The 17056-nt window shown below is 39.7% G+C and overlaps 1 protein-coding gene across 1 annotated transcript in view; it reads left to right on the forward strand.

Annotated features, from left to right (window-relative positions):
* Positions 1-17056, forward strand: part of CPNE4 (copine 4) — a gene marked incomplete at its 3' end in the record, with an annotated part of 181962 nt that overhangs the window by 139523 nt on the left and 25383 nt on the right. The window contains exons 9-11 of the mRNA XM_080611787.1: positions 1537-1623; positions 2023-2082; positions 7430-7563. Coding sequence (XP_080467913.1) covers positions 1537-1623; positions 2023-2082; positions 7430-7563 — 281 coding nt within the window. The remainder of the gene's footprint in view (positions 1-1536; positions 1624-2022; positions 2083-7429; positions 7564-17056) is intronic.

A 17056-nucleotide genomic window follows, 5' to 3' on the forward strand; every position in this document is an offset into this window, starting at 1 on the left:
AGCAGATGTGCTTCTGCCATTGGAATACTACTTTGTCTTTTCCCATTCTTCACTCTGTCACCCATATCCAGTAACAGTGAAGAACATACTCCTCTTGCCCTGTGCAGAAAAGGTCTCATATTGCTCCAAAACCGTATGTTTTGCCTTCCTTTTTTGAACACTGGACAAAAGCTGTAAGTCTGTACTTCAGAGGCATCCAGATACGTGCTGTTAGGCAATGGTTTGAAGCTCATTGAAATTGCTGGTGCTGTTCATAAGGTAAAAATAGTTTTATGTGCTCAGACACTTTCCTCAGGTCCTATATGCAGGTCTTCACTATAGACAAAGTATTGTAACATGTAAGGAAGCCTTCACTATAGACAAAGTATTGTAACGTGTAAGGTCTTCTCTACAGGCAAAGTATTGTAACATGTAAGAAGGTCTTCACTGTAGGCAAAATACTGTAAAATTTAAGACAGATCTGTTTCATTTTGAAATGTCATAATAGGGATTTTTTTAGGTAATTTGTCATCCTGGTTCCGTTTAGAGATGTATTCTTCATGTTACCCAACATCACATGTTTTCTCCCAACACATGAAACACTTGAAAACAGGAAATAGTAATGTTCCTAACCATATACAATAAAACATTACAGATAAAAATCTGGATTTACAAATGCCAATAGATACTTGCATGTGCAAGCATACATTTTCCACCTGCAGTAAGAAGCATGAATAATGTTGTAGACATTAGAGATCAGGGTCTGAAAACTTGCCTTTGTCAATCTGCCTGAAGTTAGAGGGCAGAACACTTGAAGTGGAAATGTGTGAGGTCCTGGGAGCTGTTAAGATGGGAACAAGACAGTGTATTTCAGTAGTAAGATAGGACTATTTTGCTGTAAGATTGACTGTAAATAAAACTAATCAGAACGTTTTCAAAAAGGGTTTTAATCTATTCCTCGGGATAATTTTCAACTTTATAAGTAATTCGTTAACTGCATCTTTGTGCAGTGTTTAATGAGTTTGTTAACTACTTATCAGAAGTTTACTACTATCAGACTTAAAGAAGAAATTGTTGCTTGCTTTCAAGAGAGAGCAAGGTGATCTCTGATCAGAGTTTTTCCCATCATGAGTTTAATACAAAACACCAGTGTCTGCATCGGCAGTGTTGTAATTAATACAAAGCATCAGGTTGCTCCCTCCAGTGTTCTGATTTGTATTAAGGTCCCTCTTTTTTGCTCCTCTTAAATGATCTCGAAAGATTCTCACTCTTGTTTATGTACCACCCTAACCTAGAAGACTGGAAGGCAACACCACATGAACCTGGATGTCTCTCTCAGTGCTGTGTCCACACATCTGTTCAGAGAGAGCTGTTTGCCCCAGGCCTTTTTCTATTAAGACCATTCTCTGCATAGTTAAATGATTTTCATTTTTGGTTCTGTGTGCACCATTATTTGACAGGATTTAGTCAACTGTGGAAATCAGACTGGGCCACTTGTGTTGATTATTCAATTTGTCCATAAATTTTCCTTCAAGCAGTGACTGCTGTTTCTCACAGGTACAATGGGAATGCATTAACCCCAAGTACAAAGCAAAGAAGAAGAATTACAAGAACTCAGGCATCGTCATCCTTAACCAGTGCAAGGTAAATCTGTGTTTTGCTCTTTGGCTGTTCCTTCACTACTCTCTCAGCAATATATTTTAATGGTGCTTGAAAGTGTACACTATAAAGTAGAACTTCCTGTAGAATAATAGCAATGGAAACTGATCCTCTACAAAAAGTAAAGACAAGGACTTTAAAAGTAAGCTGACTGTCCCCAGCTCTCCTCTTTCATTTCTCTTGTCATGTGCCTACTGTTGTACAATGGAGTAAGCAGTACTAACCTCTTACATTTTTGTCTCTATCTCAAACTATATCTGACAGTTTCTTCCCTTACCTTATTTTCAGTTGGTCCCTTCCCTCCTGATTTACTTTGTTTCAGGCAGTTCTCTGATGTTTTAGAAATACACAGCTGAGTTGAATGTCTTCCTTTCTTGTCTGCAGATCCACAAGATGCATTCTTTCTTAGATTATATCATGGGAGGCTGCCAAATACAGTTTACAGTAAGTGTCTTACTTCTCTAACTCATTTAAAGAAAAGGAATCCTGACTCATTACTTTCACAGAGAAATTATTCTTCCATGCCATTCCTGGCTAAATTATTAAGGCAAAATGTATTAAGCTTAGAAAATAAAACTATGCTAATGCAGTAAGATTTTTGTTACTTACGCTGTTTATGTTTTTCGTACTTAAGCTGGTTTATGTTTTGAGCAATGAGAGTCACGTTGCAAAAAGTAAAGACAACTTCATAGAGGGGTGAGAAGCTAGGCTGGTATAGTCCCACCAATTCCACCTGAGCTACACCAGGTCCCAAAAGCTGGAGAACTGAATTAGCCCCTGTGACAGTGCTGACTGGCCTTTGGCTTCTGAGCCTCAGTTTGTTCACAAGTGTTTCAAATACCCTTGCTCGGACTGAGTCACAGGGAGGAGAATTCATCTCACCTCTCTTGAAGCACTTAAATGTAGGTGTCCTGCTTGTCAGTCCTGTGGGCCAGCCTTCCTTTCCAGAGTGAGTCCTCTATTAAAGCAACTTGTTTACCCTCTAACAGTGCCATACAGAAAGTCACAGAGAGAGAGATAGTCCAGCCAGGGACCTCTCTCTGTCAGTCATGCTGATGTTTCGTACCTCAGCCATAGCTACCAACAATCAGATGGCACTAGAAGGGGTCACAGTTGTAATTTAGAGCGAATTCAGAAGCTATTAAGTTCAAGGAACAGGGGATAAAATGATTTGTGGAGCTCTCTATAAAGAGAAATACAATATTTTGTATTTCCAAATAATCATAATATAATAGTATTTCTCATACACATATTTGGGCTCAGTTCCTGTCTGGTTTATCCCAGTTACAGGGGGAAAATCTAATGTTCCAAGGTAATATTCTTCTTCTGGAGATCTTTTCCTGTCCTATAGCAGCTTGTCCTGTTGCTGCTCCCAGCTATCACGTATCAAACATCGGATGCTATTGAAATGTTCCGTTTCACTTTTTCCAGACAGGCCTTCATTTTCCAAGAAGATTTGACAAAAATAGGCAGGTTTTTTGTTGTCCCAGGTTCCAGCAGCTGTAGGAGGTAGCGGATTGCCGTCTTGTGTACACATCCACTTTTTGAGGTGTAGAACCTGCAGTTTGCCAGTACAGCCCGCAAACTCACTGGATAACATCCAGAACTGAGGACCCTGGTTTGGGTGTTGCAGGAAGTACCTGTTGTAGTGGACAAAGATCTTTGTGGTTGTCTTCTCTCAAGCAAAGCATCCTGTGTAATTACCTCTCCACTTTAACCCCAGCTTCTTCATCTGGTATGCCCACATGCCTGCGATGCCCATTTCTCTTCCAAATCTGAAACTCACCAATCCCTGGAAACCCCTTTAATTTATCTTTCCTGACATTTCCTCCCTAAATATATAACTGGAAGCACTCAGTTATCTGATGTGTTCAAGGTCATCCGCAGAAAGGCAGTAATATCTTTAAGTAATACCTAAAAGTCATCTTTTATCCAGGTGGGCACTTAAGCAAATGCAAAGGCTGGTTAATATACATTTCCCACAACTCTAGCTCAAGCACAGGACCATTAGAAGGTGTCTGGGGATATACATATTATTATGTTACAGTGGTGCTTTTCGAACTCTTCTTTACTTTACAGAGTGCACTGAAGGGTCGTGGCAATTTGCTTGCCTTTTATTTACTTGTTGCGTATTTCCTATTAGTAGGTTGTGAACCACAAGTTGAAAACTGCAGTGTTAAAATGGGTTAAAATGGATAGTATTGTTTCTGCTATATTTTACTGTTTCAACATTCAATTTTGCTGAAGTGAAACAAAACCATTGACTATAGGAAACTTGGGTAAACTCATCTGCAAGGACAGGCAGTGAGTACTTAAAGGAAATGAAAAATCCATCATATTGTGAACCACAGAGATCCCTCAGTTAACTGCTGCCCTCAGTGGTAAACCCACCAGCTACCCTATCGTGTAAACTCAGTACTATCAGTTTTCAACCTACATGGTTTCAGGGCAAGCCACTGTGGATGTCTCTGTGCCTATAGCTCTGTTCATGCGCAACATAGTGGTTCTACTTAAAGATTATCACAAGCTGGCTCTCTGCATATTTTACTTCCTCCTGCTTCAGTTGCACCAGTCCCCAGTGATGATAGCATGGACTGGTTGTATGATGTGTTTCTGTTTCCAGAAACATAGCAGAGATTTTCCAGTGGGCACTGAAGCAAAAGGTTGCAGCCTACAGGGGATATTCAATGCTCCCTTGCCTTCTGCACACATCACGTAATCTCCCTTTCACAAAGTCGTAATCTGGTTAGTTCAGACCACTGAATAGAGGAGGCCTATTCCTTCCACCTTCCCAGATTTCCACTTCTTTTAACTGGAACGGATCTGGAATTGTTTGAAACATGTCTCCTTGTACGTTCATTGTTGTTGTTGTCTTCATACTAATGACATTGCTATTGAGTTCATGCTGTGTACAGGCAGTACGATACAACTGTGATTTGAAAGGGCACTTGCTGAGGGAGGGAAACTGGGATGCTAGGCATCCATTTGATAACAAAAAGCTGTAGTATGATGTACCTGGTAATTTAAGGCACTAATGACAGCTTTGGTAACATCATGCTGTGTGTTCTTGGGATGCTTTGTACATCCAGTGTAGTCTGTAGTTAGAAGGAATGTCTCTGCAAAAGGAAAGTAAACTTTTCCTTCCCTTTAAAACCATTTATTAGGAAGCTTTCATCTATAGAGATCAATAGTGCTGATTCCAGTACGCTATTTTTAAGCACTGCTTATTGCAAAGCCCTGTATCTCTTATCAGACAGTGTTCCTTGCTGCAGAAGAAATGTTCAGAAGTTGGCAGTGCAAATGGGTCTGTAGTCTGAAGACATTTTCATCACCTTAGGAAATACAGCAGAAAGGATGTGTAACATGCATAAAAGGAACTGTAATAGAAAGATATATTGGAGAGATTCTCTCTCAGGCAGGTCACGGTATTGGGCAGGCTGATTCATTGCTGACAGATCTAGCAGGAGGTCCAAGCTATGTAGGATGTTTTCAATGCAATGAAAATCACCCCTTTACAAGGCTGAGGGGAAAAAAAAGAAGCACTAAGAATGTAGTTATTGCTGTGTTATGTTCTTATTTAGCTGTGGGAAGATGACTGGTGCATTGGAACTGATACATTTAAAGACATACTGATAAAAATCAAATGTACACACTGTAAGAAAGATTCCTACTTTGCTGCCCACAAGATTAGCTCACTTGTGATATTAGCCTAACTCCTGTGATACGTTAACTTCGGGTTTATAAATCCTTATCTTATGCATTTGCACAAGACCTTGGTACTGCTGGTTAATGTAAAAGAGCAGAGCTCTGCCTTATTTTGGAATCGTGGCAAGTAACAGCAGTCCTCTCTCATAAAAGACCTCCCTTTGGGAGTCACACAGAGATTTGGATCAAAGTCCAGCACACTGCATCCAAGAACAAATATTCATAAAGGCTTCATCATAGGAAATCAGGGCGGTTTTTTTGCCTTTCAGCAGATCTCGACTACAAGGACCATTTCCAAAAAGGAAGCTTGTTCTGGGGGAGAGCTTTTTCCTTCCCAAACCCAAGCCACAGACATTTCTTGAAGCTCATGAAACCTGCTTCTTATTCCTACACTGTTCTCTTGGTGTCAGTTCAAAAGCATTTAGCCCTGGCTAACAGCCATAAAGGAAGAAACATGCATCTTTTTAAGATAATATGCACACCTTGGCTAAGATTTGTTAAGAAGTGTGCAAAAACTGAGCTAATCCATACAAGCGTCTGTGGATTTACCTTAGGTTTCACAAACGACTACTTTCTTTCTTACGTACATGCATGCAAGTGAGAACAGGAGAGGTTTCCGTTGATTTACTAATGTTCAATCAAGCTGTCATTTTGGGAGGAAAGATTGATGTGGAAAACAGGCTCACTGCTTCAGTGCATGAGCAGTGAGTAGGGAAACAGAGCTGAAAGACTTACTTGCAAGCCAAATCAAGCTCATCTCTCCTGACTGAAATGTGGTGAGGTTCATAGTCCATCAAGGTGATGAAGGGATTTCCAAGCTAACTAGAGCCCTGTGAAAAATGCTTCTATTCAGCTAAGAGTTCGAGGTGGAAAACCAGGAACAGTGGGGAAAAGCCATGTTGGGTTGACACAGGATGGTTTTTCCCTTTTAGTTTTTAGCAACACAAAATAAGTTTCCAGAGGACTGTTTCATTTGTTTCCTTTTTTTTAAGGGGAAATCAAAATGCCATGTTTCATTTTCATTTTATAGCTGCATAAAATAATCTTCCCTGTGCCAAGCAGAGGCTCCAGCTGGGGAAGCTGCCCATTTGCAGGGGCAAGCTGGGACTTCAGAGTTCTTTTTGCAGCCTTCAGCAACACCCTTAGCTGTCACCTGCACTAGAAAACTGAACTCACTGCATTTGCTTATTGAATAGCCAGGTATAATGGGGATTTTTTGAGGAAGAAATCATTGGACAAAGTCATAAGGAAGTTTATAAATAGCTTTGCTCCCTCCATGAAACCCTTTGGGTTTCTTTGTGCTCCTTTTAGGAACTCCTAGAAAGCAGTATCGCAAATTCAGAAGTGGGCTTTCTGGTCCATGACAGTCATATCACAGAAAGATGCATGCCAGAGTATATCTTCAGTGAGAAATATACAGAGCATTTTAATAGGGAGAAATGAATTTTAAGAGGATTCATTAATATTTACTTTCATGTTGAATGCTTCCCACAATCTTCTCTAAACCTTTTCAACACAATAATCTGTGCAGGAGTCAAGCTTTAGTTTTACCCTCCAGCTCACCTTTAAGCCTGCTGTCATCTATGAAATTAGGAGGGTTCGTTATTTAATACTTTGATGTACAACCCAAAAGAAACAAACAGTATCTACTACTATTACTGTGTCCATAATAAGGTTTAAAATAGCAAAGAAGTTCTGATTTATAGTTTTAGTAGGACTTCTAAGTCTCTCAGGGCATTTTTGGTGCAAAGCTTTTATGTCCTGAACATCACCTGACCTGGAATAGTTTAATTAAGTATGAGAACCTAAAGACAGTTAATTTCATTCATTTGTATTAGAACATAATTTACCACATAGAAGAATAGTGCAGTTAATTTTTACCTAACTACGCCATTTTATATTTCATAAGCTGTCCTTTCCTTTACAACATATTTATCAATGCTGTCCTGATCAAAATTGGATGAAGTACACCATAAAATTACCTTTAAGGCAGTCAGAGACCTTTTGTGGCAAAGATAGGTGGTTGGTGTGGGTATACTTAGGCCCAGAGGAGCTCCACAACGCATTGTCTTTTCTTCTTTTCCAGGTAGCTATAGATTTCACTGCATCAAATGGTGATCCTAGGAACAGCTGCTCACTGCACTACATCCACCCCTATCAACCCAATGAGTACTTGAAAGCGTTGGTAGCTGTTGGGGAGATTTGCCAAGACTATGACAGGTAAATAACCCCACTTGATAACAGAATTGTCTTTAGAAAGTGTTTTCATGGTGTGAAACCAATGACTGCCTGCTGCCAGTAGCTCCATGTTTAGTCACTTAAGAGAAATGACTGCATGTCAGAAAGATCAGTCTACCTTAACATACTTCTGAGAGTGACAATGGGTTTAGATTAGCTTCATGGTAATGAAAAGCCCAGTTCTTGGCTATTTGGCTGTTTGTTAAGTTTCAGGTTTGCATTCACATGCCGAAATTGCACGTTTGAGTTGATTTTTCAAGTGTATTGAACTTGAAGCCTGCTTTGCAGATGCTGATAGCATCCTTTCTGATACAACTGGGAGTCTGGTTCTGTGCTATCCCCACACAAAAGTGTTCCTGAGATGTGTTTGAAGGTGAACCTGTGGTTGCCTAAACTGCTCAGTGTCCATATGTGTTCTTAGTAGTAAATGTGTGGTCTTTTTCAGCGTTCTTCTGGCCTGTTGACTATTACAGTCTCTTCTAAAATAAATATTAAAAGTTAGTGATAATGTGTGCACACAGCATGCCTTTAAATAAGAAAACAAATGCAAGTAATCGGGCCACGTATGCTTTGATTACATTATGTACTTCTGTTGCTTCCAAAGAGGCTGCTTGCTTCTGTCAAATTAATTGCCCATTATTAATCTAATTACTAAGTGCATTTCCTTTCAATGTTCGTTCTTCGTTGATGAGGCAGAGTATCTCATGCAATTACTCTTTCTAACCTTTGCACATGAAGTAGTCATCCACCCACCACTTTGCCTTGTGTAAATAGCAGAGCTCATGAAACCAATGGTACTTCGAGTCAGAGCTGAATTATGCTTTCTGTATACATTGTGGAGTGACTTAATACCGTGGTTTGCATGTTACCTGTCACATATACCTATTAGCCTGCTGAGAGGCACTTCCATTTGCATGGTAATGAAATGTCTTCTTAAAGAAGAATGAGGAAAATATGGCCCTGATCTAATTTCTGTAAGAATTTGATTGTCAAACTTAGTGAGTCTGAGAAAATGAATATTTTATTGTGAGTTGATAACTCCTCAGTGATTATCCAGTAATGTAATAATTACTAGCAGTAATTCAGAGGATTAATTCACTTTAGAATAGGGAAAGGAATTAAAAGGGCTGGTTTATGCACACAGATTCTTTTATCATGAGGTGTATTTTGTAAGAAAATGATGCAGTCCCTACTGTATGGGCTATGAAGCCCAAATCAGGATTCTTCTCTCAATATAGCATATTCCAATCATCACAAAAAATAACGGCCAGTCATTTTTCAAGTGAAATCATCAGCATCATCCAGTTCTATTGTGCTGAGAAAAGCCTATTGATGCTCATCAGTGCAAATAAGGTTGTATGAGCTATGGACTGGGGCTGAACAGAAGCCAGAATTCCTTTTCCCAGGGGAAATGTCATCTTTGTGGCATGTGTTTGGCCTGTACATGCTCTCAAGTTGTGACACTGTAAATATATTCCCATGGGCAAGCGGATTCAACATGGTCACTGCTTTCTGAACAAAATGTTAAGTGAGGACCTTTTCTCTGCACTTGCACGTTTTGAATCCAGCAAGCTGGAAATGAAAGCTGTAAGTTCTCTGAAGAAGAAATGAAGAAGAGCAGACCTTCACAGGAAATAATCTACAGGTCCTGTATAGTTCTGTTTAGTGACAGCCTTGAGACATATAAGCATAACCAACCTATAAAGCAAATCTTCTGTAGCTACAGTTTAAAAGAAAGAGTTTCAAATTCAGTAAGAACGTGAAAAGTGGCACAGATCCGTAACTGCTCCAGTGAGCCCAGTTGTGCTTCAGATACTGGAGTAGGATTGCTGTTTCCAGGTTAAGATCAGCCAGAAGAGAAAAGAGAGGGACCTGCTGTATCTAAGGGCTGTTAAGAGGTTTAGAGCTGCGGTGTCATCATTTGCACAGGGGCAAGACTTCAGTAAGATAAAAATATGAGACCACAAAGATGGCATTGCTCTTACTGAAGTTTTATAGTTCGTGAGCATCAGTTATCTCAAATAGGCAAAACTGGCTGATTTCAATCCAAATCAAGGAAAACAGAGTGGTTTTCTTTGGGTCTTGGGATTAATGTATTACATCAAATGAAAGAATAGTTGAAATTAAATAAAATCTGTTGTTTGCAATGCTTTTTGAATTCCAATAGTACTTTTGCTACACTTAACAGAAGTAAAGACTGCTCCAAATATTTAGGGGGAGAGGAAGCCTGTGGCTATTACTTAAAATACTGCTGTAATTAGAAACATTCAAATGTATTTGTAATTTGGGAGGAATTGGATTGGCAAGCAATATAGAGAGCAACTACACTCAAAATCCGACGTTTTCTTTTATATAGTCTAGTTAGTTCTACCAGTCAGTCGAAATCTTCTTATAATCTAGGTTTCTGTATGTATAAGCCTAACATAATGTATTTGTAAGTAATCAGTGCTCCAAATTAAGTGCTGCTCACATCCTCTGTTACAGTGGAACAATCCCTGCTCATCCACAAGCCCATTTATCTGTATGGTTCAGAGATTCCTGAAACAGTTAAATGAATAGCTCCATTCTGCATAGTGAAGTGTGAAAGAATACAATTCATTCTTTCACCAGCAATATTCAGAGAATGAGAAATAGAGGGTGATTATTATTCTTATTGTAGAAGTGCTGCAGTCCTGTAGGAATAGGCCAATCTGATCATGGTATGGGAAATGGAAGAGCTGTTCACCTGCACAAAACTCTTAATGCTTTATCTACATGGTGGAATTTTTTCAGGCTATAATATTTGTCGTAAGAGAGAAGATAAAGTTCATATGTGATATAATCAGTGTGCTAAGCAACAGCAGCAATGGCTCATAAAGGAAGGAGAAGCGTTCATTAGTTTACAGAACTAGGCTCTAAAATGGTAAAAGATATCTAAAGGATAAATTACTCGTGAATGCTTAAACATGGCCTCATGAAGCATATTATATATATGTGTATATATTAAAACATATATATTCATACATATTTCCATTTAAACCTTTTCACAAGCTTTCCTTTTTATTAAGAATTACATCACTTGATAGAATTTTATGTTGAAATTGAGCAAGTCTACTCCACCTTTTTGTATCATTAAGAAACAGATGGAAATGGTGACAAATCATTGGGTACTGAAGTGTTTAATATTAAAAGGACCTGTTTTGGTATCATTCCTTATTTATTCTTTACCTCAGTAATTTCAGTATTGAGCTCTTTGGATCAGAAGTCAAATCAGGTGTTTCTGATGACCAGCAAATATCAGCCTTGCAAGGATCCTGAAAAATCAGTTAGAATCAAGTCATAGAATCAACTAGGTTGTGAAGACCTTTAAGATCATCGGGTCCAATCACTACCAAATGTGTATATATCCCCTCATCCTGTTGTGAACAATGAGTTAGCAAAAGGCGGATGATGTTACACCTAGCTCTCTGTGCCAGAGAAATCTGTGGCTAAACTTGGGAATAAGGGAACATTTTCTCTCACCATGGTCTGGCCATTACCTGTCCTACCTCTTCTCCTTTCCCCTTCACTCATCCTGGCTTCCATCAAAAGGAAACAGAGGCGTTTGGGCAGGGATATGGAAGCTCTGTGGGAGGATGAGTAACAGCAGGGAAGACTGTGTCTGCAGTGGGATGTGCCCTCAGCACATATACATGCACATTGACAAGACTCTTTCCTGTAGCTCATCTTTCCTTCTGCAGTGATTGCTCTCTCTGGGAAAGGAAAAAGGGCTGGAATGGAACTGTAAATAGTTTGTTTATAAGGATAAATGGTGTTACATGCACACAGTGCTAAAGGCATACTTCCATACTGATCTTACTTTATTACAGGTTTTAATGATGATACTGTAAGTCTGACAAGACTTGCCGATCTGCTCCTCAGTTTGAAATCTGATTTCTGCAGTTAGTAGCTTTCCCTTCTCTTCTGCTTATTAAGGATCTCATTATATTACATTAAATATTTATCTTTGCATTCAAACCTCTGTTCTGATTCAGCAGGACACTAGAGTTTATTATCTAATCCCCTTGAATTCACCCTGACTCAAGCAAACAGTGAAGTATTATACAAAATATAGATGGTACTAAGATGGAGTTAAGAGTTTTACTGAATTTGAACTTTATTAATACACACTTAAATGTTCAATGCCTCCTGGGTGATCTTTATGATTAATTTTTACACAGTTTTATACTTGCATACAGTCAGAATTCATCACTGGCTTAACAAATAGTGCTCACAAATGAGTGAGAATCAGCTTTTATGTGGTCGAATCCTTACTCATACCTTGAAAAAGACAAAGGTTAGATGTATCATTTAGCAAATACTTTTAAGCTTTTGTTGCATTATTATTTGTGGAACTTCCCCTTCTTGACGGGCCATCCCTGTTCTGATCTACGTAGATCAGAATCACTCAACTCGTGATTCTACATAGCTCTGTAAAATTATGTCCTAAAATTGAGCTTCATTATGTTTGTATTCAAAAGTTATTTCCTAATGAGTTGAAATCTCTGTGTCCATTCACTCTACAAGTGACTGTGGATTTTTCTTTTATTTCCAAGAGCCCTTGAAACACACGGAAGAGAAACTCTAGTTTCCTGACACTAATGTCCTTTTTCATTTAGGCAATAGCCTCCTTAACCCTAAATATTCAAGGAGCTGATACTCACACGGAGATCATCTGTTAAGCAAACTGCTTGTGTAAAACACACTTATCTAGCAACATCCCCAGAGGCTCCTAATAAGCAAAGAGTGCGTTATTCCTGCAAAGTGCAGAAAGCATTTCTGCATTGAGCTCTGTAAAATACTTAGGAGTGAATATTTAAAAACTGGGCCACATTCCACCAAAGTCCTGAAGTCATTCTGAGTTCCAACATTAGCTTCTGCAATCAATGAATTGATTCAATAGCTGACTAGATGCAGAAATTCCTCATTATGATTTCTTCTTCACTGTTTTAGGCCTGAGCAAGTGTGTTTACTCTGATTGAAGCCATATCTAAAACCTTCCTTTCCTCATTCAGTAAAGAGCACTTGAAAATTAAGAAGGTTAAAAATGAAGGGAGAAAATAAAAGGCCAGGGTTCCCAGTCCAGCACATCAGTGTAGATCTAAGGGAAAAAACTAAGTCAGTTTAAAGATCCATGTCCCAGAAACGCATGTCTTGACATACCCAGCAGAGGGCAGTTAGGCAGGAGAAAGAAGGTAAGCTATGCACAGTGCAGTATATGGTATGGAAGTCATATATAGATCAGTGCAATTGATCCCAGATACAAAGATCAGTAAGTACTTACCTGCTAATTTTTGGATTGAGGCTTTAGGTGGAAAAGAGATCCCAGAGTTTATATCTTGCAGTCTGCTATATTAATCAGAACCTCATCCCCAAGAATTGCGCAACAGGTCATTCATCCTGAAGCTATGTCTGGGTTTGTGGATGAAGACTCAGAGAGTTACCTTGGCTGGAGGGATCTGAATTAAATACCTGGAGGTAATTTTGCCAGACACAAGGGAAAGAGCAGAAACTTGTTTGGCTGAGGTAGTAGTATAATCATAAAAAACAGTTCACTAAGACTGGGGTGAAAGAATGATGCTCGGAATATATGCAATATTAAATATTTCATCAAATCCTGATGTAGAGTTATAGATGTTGAAATTTCATCTACCCATGCAGATCAGTAAATAAAAGTATGCTTAATTATTAAGCATCTCTCTTTATCACTTAAATTACAGAAACAACTTTTCTGGAGGCTGCCAAGCAAAAAAGCTGATCAGCATATCCAAATAAGTTTAAAAAACCATGGGGAAAAAGACATGAATCTTTTCATTTAGTGCTTAAATAGGACCAAACTTGCATAGACATACAACAGAAGAAAAATAATAACCTATATAGAAACATGTGTCATTTATGTTTGTTAATGTCCGGTGTGGGTAAAGATACTCTGAAGTGTTTGGAAAACCCAGGACTAGAACTGCATTGGTAGAAAGAAATTCCTAATACTTCTAGTCACCAAACTGTATTGAAACACCTTGGACTGAACTGCTGAGGACCTGGGCTGGCACAATTACATCATATGTACATACACATATTTAGTATTTACCTTTGCAGAACCTGTATTTGCAGACTGCTGCCAAACAAGAGTTTCTACAATCACCACTTTTTAGTCCAAGAATCAGTACAGGAGAATTAGTCTAGTACAACAACTGTGTTGGGAAGGTGACTTCATTAACAGTTGCTTTTCTATGCATACAAGCATACACACATACATACATATGTGTGTGTATATAACTGTATACATTTATATATATCTCTATATATCGGCAGGCCCTTTATCTGGTCAGATGTTGTCAATTCTTACAGCTCTGCCTTTTCTCTTACCAAGTTTTCATAGAATCATAGAATCACAGAATGGTTTGGGTTGGAAAGGACCTTAAAATCGTCCAGTTCCAACCCTCTGCCTTGGGCAGGGACTCCTCACACTAGACCATGTCATCCAAGCCCTGTTCAACCTGGCCTTGAACACTGCCAGGGATGGTGCGGCCACCACTTCTCTGGGCACCCTGTGCCAGCGCCTCAGCACCCTCACAGGAAAAGAACTTCTGCCTTAGATCTAACCTGAACTTCCCCTGTTTCAGCCTGAACCCATCACCCCTTGTCCTGTCACTACAGTCCCTGATGAAGAGTCCCTCTCCAGCATCCTGGTAGCCCCCTTCAGACACTGGAAGCTGCTCTGAGGTCTCCACGCAGCTTCTCTTCTCCAGGCTGAACAGCCCCAATGTTCTCAGCCTGTCTCCATACAGGAGGTGCTCCAGCCCCTGATCATCCTCGTGGCCTCCTCTGGGCTTGCTCCAACAGTTCCTTGTCCTTCTTATGCTGAGGACTGCACATCTTTGTTTGCTGTTTGTGCTGCCTCTTATTCCAGGAACTCAGTTCCCGTGTCAGTGTGTCAGTCACAAGCAATCTATTTGAAGTTTCTTAGCAAAACCACTGCTTCCTCCACATGCTTTTCAGAGACATGCTTTATTTTGTCAGCTGGTACATCCATCAAAATCTGAACCTTCTGTCTGGCTTTTCTGTGCAGTCTTTACTATTTCTCAATTCAGCCTGAAATCTCCTCTGGGGAAAAGCTTTGTTCTGTGCAGGAGTTGACACTTCTCTGGGACTGTGCAGACTGGTACCACTGAGGTTTCTCTGTCAGCGTTTCTTTCTGAAGAGAAGTATTTGAAGTATAAAACCCTACAAACTTTATGTGAAACTGCATACCACCAACTGCTGCAGAGACTAGACATCTGTGTAAATAAGTGAGTATTAATAAGTAAGGAGATAGCAATTTATTTTGCCGTTTTCACTGATGCCATCTGATACCGATCAGGTACATCTTTAGTCAACACAACCATTGTTGCAATTCCAGAAGTGTGGATTTCCTCCTTGCACTGTTAAGGGTATAACTATTCTAGTCATCCACACCATTATGTTAGCATATAGCTGAGAAGCAACTTATTTCCATTTGGAAACCCATCTGTTGGGTAAGTGAACACCATGTTCTAAATCTTCTCATGCACATTTCCTCCTTTACAGAAAGTAAACACCTTTTGCCTGAGTTGACCTTAACAGTCACATTGCTCTCAGTTAAGAGTAGGCAGCTCTTGTAAGGTAAGTTCCATGTACTATCTTACTGTCCCCTCCAAATTCTTGTGAGATTAACCTTGATCTCACATTCCAAATCATCAGATGAACAGAGGAGGGCAGTCACCCATTTCCTCCTGCATATTCAGTAATGCCTGTCTCAATGTTTAGTCATCAGTATATTTCACTTACAATTTTGCTCTAACTTGTTTTGATAGTGTTCTTTGTTTTGACTTAATGTCATTTTGATTTTGGTAAAATTACCTCAACAGCTCATTTGGTCACATTAAATCACAGCATCATCTCTGTAACGGTTTTATCCTGCGCATCCTAGAAAGCTCATTTGTGTCTTGAGAGTATTTGATGAGAAATTCCTTTCCCAGCACTTCCCTGCATACATGTGCCAACACAGTCCTATATTCCCCTCTTCCCAGCACACCCCTTGTAGGTATTTTCTGATACAAAATTGTTGCAGAGGAAGGTCTCTGACCAACTCCTTCCACTGTAAGTCATACAAAAGGACAAAATTATGTGCGTACATAGCACAGCTTTTGTTCTTGTGGTTGCTTACTGCAGTACACCCTGAAACCTGAAACACTTGTGTTTTAACAGGGCAGGGCTCCACCACTGTTCGGCTTGTTCTTCACAATCTGCACCTTATGTGATGGAGTCCTTCAGCCCGCTGCCTGCAGTGTCATCTTCAAGTCATGTCAAGTTTTAGACATCTGAGATTACAGTCTGTGTGAGAATGACCTTTCCAGTGATGATCCCACAGTTTCATCGTATATGATTTCCCGTATCTGATTTCCCATATATGATCCCGCAGACATGCCAATTCACTGCAGAGTTAAGATTTTGGAAGGCAGAGGGACAGATGTGCAACCCCTTAACAGACATGGGACTGTCTGGAAACTAACTGGTTTGAGAAGTTAAATACAAATCTCTGTAGCGTCTCACAGCATCCCCTTCCCTAATTTATTCTCACTTAACAAAGTCCTATTTCTTTTTCAAGATACTTCCTACTGAATTGGGTCATTCATGTAGGTATAAATCAGGTCACTGCAATTTTATTTGTCATTTTGCAGGGAAGCTTGACATTTTGTCTCGCTTTTCTGAGTGTGCCATTTTATTAGGCTAGCCTTCTAGCCAGTGATGTATCTCACTGCCGTTTCATTTTGCTTTACCTACTCTTCCCTCAGGTTCTGATGACTTTTTGTTTTCTGTGGGTATTTACTTTTCCCCAGTCTAGGGATTTCTGGGTTCACTTGGTGTTTTTACCCTGCAGAGCTGCTTCTGCAATTCTTTTCAATGTTAGCAAGGGGAAGTTGAAATCCGTTGTACCTTGATTTGGCTTTGTTAGTTAGTTCACGAGTTGATGCCTTTCAGTGGTTAGCTTCAGGGAATTTGTATTCCCTTGCTTCATTAGCTATTCCCTCGCAGGTGAGACAGGTATTCCCTCATATTCTTGAGTCCCAATTACATGACAGTATTTGTTTCTCAGTACTCAGCAGATTCCAGCTCTCCATAGGTGGTTAAGAGCTGTAATCAAAGACAGCAAATTAGTTTTGATGTCAGGATTTTGCACATGATTGTGTAGCGTCTCTGGTTGTGACAAACCAAACACTGTAGCTGTTGCAGTGATCTGCCATTGATTTGCATGCTCCCAGCTCTCTCTTGTGAACAAGATGTACAATAACCAGTTCATTCTTGCTGCTGCATTAAAAGTCACTGTGCATTATGGACTTGCTAGGTACAGTGCAAGTCTGATTAAACACACAGTACCCTGGCCAAAACCAGAGATGGGGTTGTATCAAACCAGGCACAACCACATGGTGAAAACGTG

Source organism: Psittacula echo (assembly GCF_963264785.1).
Source record: "Psittacula echo genome assembly, chromosome: 2".
NCBI classification, from domain to species: domain Eukaryota; kingdom Metazoa; phylum Chordata; class Aves; order Psittaciformes; family Psittacidae; genus Psittacula; species Psittacula echo.